This window comes from Limulus polyphemus, unplaced genomic scaffold, assembly GCF_000517525.1.
Source record: "Limulus polyphemus unplaced genomic scaffold, Limulus_polyphemus-2.1.2 Scaffold667, whole genome shotgun sequence".
NCBI classification, from domain to species: Eukaryota; Metazoa; Arthropoda; class Merostomata; order Xiphosura; family Limulidae; genus Limulus; species Limulus polyphemus.
In genome coordinates, this window is record NW_013666277.1 from 284,496 (window position 1) to 289,220 (window position 4,725).

The 4,725-nt window shown below is 29.3% G+C and overlaps 1 protein-coding gene across 1 annotated transcript in view; it reads left to right on the top strand.

The window, feature by feature from the left end:
* LOC106459838 (chorion peroxidase-like) overlaps positions 1–1,589 on the top strand; it is a 27,869-nt gene extending 26,280 nt beyond the window's left edge. Inside the window, exons 11-12 of the mRNA XM_022386382.1 lie at positions 507–615; positions 1,398–1,589. Coding sequence (XP_022242090.1) covers positions 507–615; positions 1,398–1,473 — 185 coding nt within the window. The 3' untranslated portion in view covers positions 1,474–1,589. The remainder of the gene's footprint in view (positions 1–506; positions 616–1,397) is intronic.
* The last annotated feature ends 3,136 nt before the right edge of the window (positions 1,590–4,725 follow it).

A 4,725-nucleotide genomic window follows, 5' to 3' on the forward strand; every position in this document is an offset into this window, starting at 1 on the left:
AACTTTAACGTTTCGACAAGGTTTTGTCATCATCAGGTACAAGTCCTGGTATGTTTTCGTTTGAAGGTGGATTATTAAATTTCATTGGCAATTTGTAAATTTCATGTACATAATTAAAAAATAAAAGTTTCTTATGTCTCTCTTCCTTCAGATAACCCAGACAGTAAACTTGATATCTCGACCAATGAATATTGAATATACGAGGGTTAGTAACTTGCATTTCTATTATATCTGCGTTAATTAATAAATCCACAGTTAGGGGAAGGGTTAGTTTTTCAACCATTGCTTCTTAGTGAGTTTAAATTGTCAAGACGATTTAAACAAAAAAAAACCAGAAAAATACGTGTTTTTTTTTTAAGTCACGCCCCGATAATTTGTAGAATATACGGCTAAATGCTATTAGCATTATTCAAAACATTCACATGTATGTTAGTTAATGAAATACTATCATTGGTAAAGATTGTACACTGGTAAGTTGGCATCTGAATAATAGAAATTATTCCTAGAACAACTTCAAGAACTGAGGAAAACATCTTTTGCCCGAATCTTATGTGATAATCTGGATGAGATTGTGACTATTCAACTAAGACCAATGGAGCAGTGGAATATAAGATGGTAAGAATTTCTTTATTAATAAAACCTGAAATTGTTTTGCAAGTAAGCCTTTTTCTTCTTCTTCTAAAAATCAAAATTGGACTTTTCATGTTGTTCAATGCCTCAAAATATATTTTATATATTTTTCACAAAGGACGCGAAGACTTAAAACGTTCCTTTGAGAATTAGAAAACAGGTTATAACTCAGTTTATACAAATATCAAATAACTGTTCATCCTTATTCTATTTTTGTTAATCTTCAGGATTGTATAGTACTAGTAGGTTTGTCTTTTGGAACACTGGATACAATCGTAATAAAAATGTTTTGTGCAGACCACACTTTTCATTACAAGTTCTCCTATAAGATTGTTTTGTTTTTTTTGTGTGAAAGCCAGTGTAACAAATACTGGCATACATTATTACCTCAACTTGTTTATATACATATTTTATCTTTATTTTTGTACATATTTAAAACAATGAGATGTTTAATAACACGAACATTTAGGGCTAAAAAAAATAATCTATTTTGTATTGTATCTGTAGGCTGTAGGCCATTTTCAACCTTTTTAATATGTTTGTATATATAACTGGAGGAACACATAGATATGATTTCAGTAAGGCCTTGCATTTGAATTGGACAGCAAGATATTTAATCAATAAACCAAGAAAAAATAACAGACACTCATTCCGTCTACCCTTAGAAAGGCAGTATATCTATCTCCTCTTTTTGAAATCTGGTCAATATTCAAACATTATCTGATGCATCTACATAACAAAGAAAGCTGAAACTCTTGTTTCTATAGGAACCCCCGAGTGTTGTGCAGTAGTTCCAATCTTCCAAATCTGAACTTGGATAAATGGATAGAGAGCCCCGGTTGACTAGAAGCAGTTCCCTCTTTTCGAAGTGTACCTGTGATTTGATATCTTTTTATGTATAGTTATCTGGAAAAATGACTCTCTTTGTTTTGTGTACATAGTTATAAAATGTACTAATTTAAGCACATAATCACAGAAATGTTTTTGTGTACGTAAACTTCAATCTTACGTACCAACCCATCTCTTCTTTTTCTTGTGAATGATACAATGTAAACAATAAATATACTACTGTTTTAACTGTTACATGTGTTAATAAACATTCCTTCAGTGCCAGTAACTGTATACATAATATTATAGATATACTTGAAACAAAACGACCAAAGTATTGGAAGCCACATTTTTACTTGTGTTCTAATTCGTATGTTTATAATAGAATTTTCATGATTTTTTTTTAAACCTGAAGTTTTTTTTCTTCTTAATTCTGCCTTCATACCAGTTACATCCAGTCCCTGTTATATTTACACTGACCATTGTAGGCATTAGTTTTTCATTTCTTAATGATCATGATTAATAATAACCGGTCAATAAAGCATTACTGTCACAACTAAATAGCAATGGGAGACTAGCTAGCAGTAGAACAAGTGTCTGGAATATCGCTACTAGTTTACGCATTTTTTAATTCCAAAAATCTTGACTCCTCTATTTTTGATTAAAACAAGTCAGTGTGATGAATAAAATCACACCCGTAAACTTTTCTGTAACAAAGTTAATAATGACTGGCTTTTTTGTCCTGAAATGTGACATAATACTCATGTTTAAGTACAATTGGTACATATTAGTAACAAGAATAAGTTTATATGAAGTTTAATTTAAGCAGTAATTAAAACTAATCATTGGCTCTTAAGAGCAATTATAGTTAAAAGTAAACATTTTTTTTTATTTCAGTTACTGCTCATCAAGCTTGTAGGTAACTCTTTTACTAGGGGATAATAACTACTGTCAACAAAGTCATCTATGTTTTGGTTTAAATTAGATCCTTCTGAGCATTAAATTATAAAATTTCACCAATGATATTCCTTTCTTTAATAAACCAAAAATGAAACTAACTTAGGAGGGAAAAATGGCATGTTAATTATGATTGTAAAACACAAGATCTAAAATAGTCTTAAATTCTAGTTTCTTTCTTGAAGTTCTTTATTTTCCTTAAATGCTTTGATATCCATTATGCGCTAGTTGATCTTCAAAGCAAGCCATATTTGTACAGTTAACTTTTTTTTTAACAAGAAAGTCAAGTATTCTGTAGGATGTAACAGTCCTTCACAGATAGTACTACTGGTTAATGGTTGCAAACATATTAATTAAACATAACAAATAAATGCTAGGAGGCATTTTTCTTGTTACTTTTACAGAATTATGTACATTTCAGAGTTCTAAATTTTTGAAGTGCAAATAATGTGACATACGTACTTCGCAATTTTATTATCCTGATCAAAGGAATTCAACATTAATCTTTGTAGTTATAAAGTAATATGAGAAGCACAAATCAGACCAACTGGTGGAATGAGTTAATTTTACTTTTTATAAAATATTTCTAAGTATTATCCTCACAACTAAAATTTATCATAAAAAATATATAAAAATAAAGTCACTGAATCACCTTTTCATTTTAAAATCTTCTGATTAAATCTGTTCCTAGTTTCAAAACAAATTAAACTTTTACTATTGTGTAACAAAATAATTGACATGTACAAAGTGCATTGACTTTTACACAAATATTTTATTGACAACTACACAAAGATTTTTTCAATCAAATTTTGAACAGTTTAAGAGAAATAAAAGTGTAATTAATTCTCTTTTCTACAGATAGAAAAACAATTCATCTCCAACACATCAAAATGTTCAAATGAAAATCTTCAAATGCACATTTTCATAAACCATTTAAACAAGTACAGTGAGAAGGTGGAATTACTCACAAATTGAATACAAACTATCAGTATGTATAATATGAACTGTAAGCTTTATAAAGTTTTCCATACACTGACTAGCATAAAACTTTTTTCTGTCATGTGAACTCAAAATATCGAAATGAAACAACTGAATTACATGTCAAAGCTGACTAGCTAAGAATATTAGCATATTTCTGACTTGTAAATAGATTTAAAAATTTGAACAAACTAGGTAGTTTTCACCCTAAATAGTGTGTTATGTACTAACACCATTACACAAAACAAAGACTTTGGCAAATAATTAAAAATGTTAATATAATAATACTATATCATATAAATCAGTGGTTCTTAAACTGAGGTACACCCTGAAGGGAAGGAGCTTGGAACAAAGTTATTTACTTTTCCTGCTATGAATAATGTGACTATAATAAAAGCTATACCGTCATCACTTGCATATCTAACGCAAGACATTTTTCACTATTAAACATGTGGTTTTTGTTTATTTCATTATTGCCAGGTTAAATGCTTGCCTGTGTTCCACTGAACACTAAATATAAAATGTCAAAAATAGATATATGAAAGTACTGGGGGGGGGGGGGAAAGAGGTGTATCCTTGAACTAAAATGTTTGAGAACCACTGATATATGCTATAAAAAATCTAAGCTTGTTTGTAGGTACTTATGACTATGATTTTGTAATTTTTTCAACAATGATGCAATTATGTGGCACACTGACATAAAGAATTGTTCTAGACTAGCTGATTAAGAGATGCTTGATACAAACAACTTCTTCAGAGAAGTATACTACACACTGAACAAAAACAACAAGGTTACCACTGCTAGAAGATGAAATCTGTTAGGCCTAATATTTGTGTCAATAATTACGGACACGCGTTGTTGTTGTTTTTTAACTTTACTCTTAAATTTTTCAATTTTGGGTAGAACTGAAATGCTACCTCTACACTGTTCTGTTTTTTAAACACAAAAATAGATAAATTGAGATGAAAATGAAATAAAAATCTATCCAGGCTAAATGATTTTATCCACAAATATAGGGCATTTTGGATTGCCAGTTTTTGGTACTTATTAAATAATTTTAAAATCCAAGTTTGTTAAGTTGGAAAAAGACTTTATATTCACATACGACCAGCATTGATGTCTAAAGATCACATGCTGAACATGGAAATATTTCTGCAGGAAAAAAAATATTTAATTTTTCTTTTGTTTTTCCTTTACAGAAAATTTCCAATTACTTTAATGACCAGTTTTAAGTTATAAATGTCACATAAAACCAAGAAGTATAATAATTAAAACTGGGAAAAGATAAAATATTCTAACTTTGAACTTTAATTATACAAAAAATTTCATTA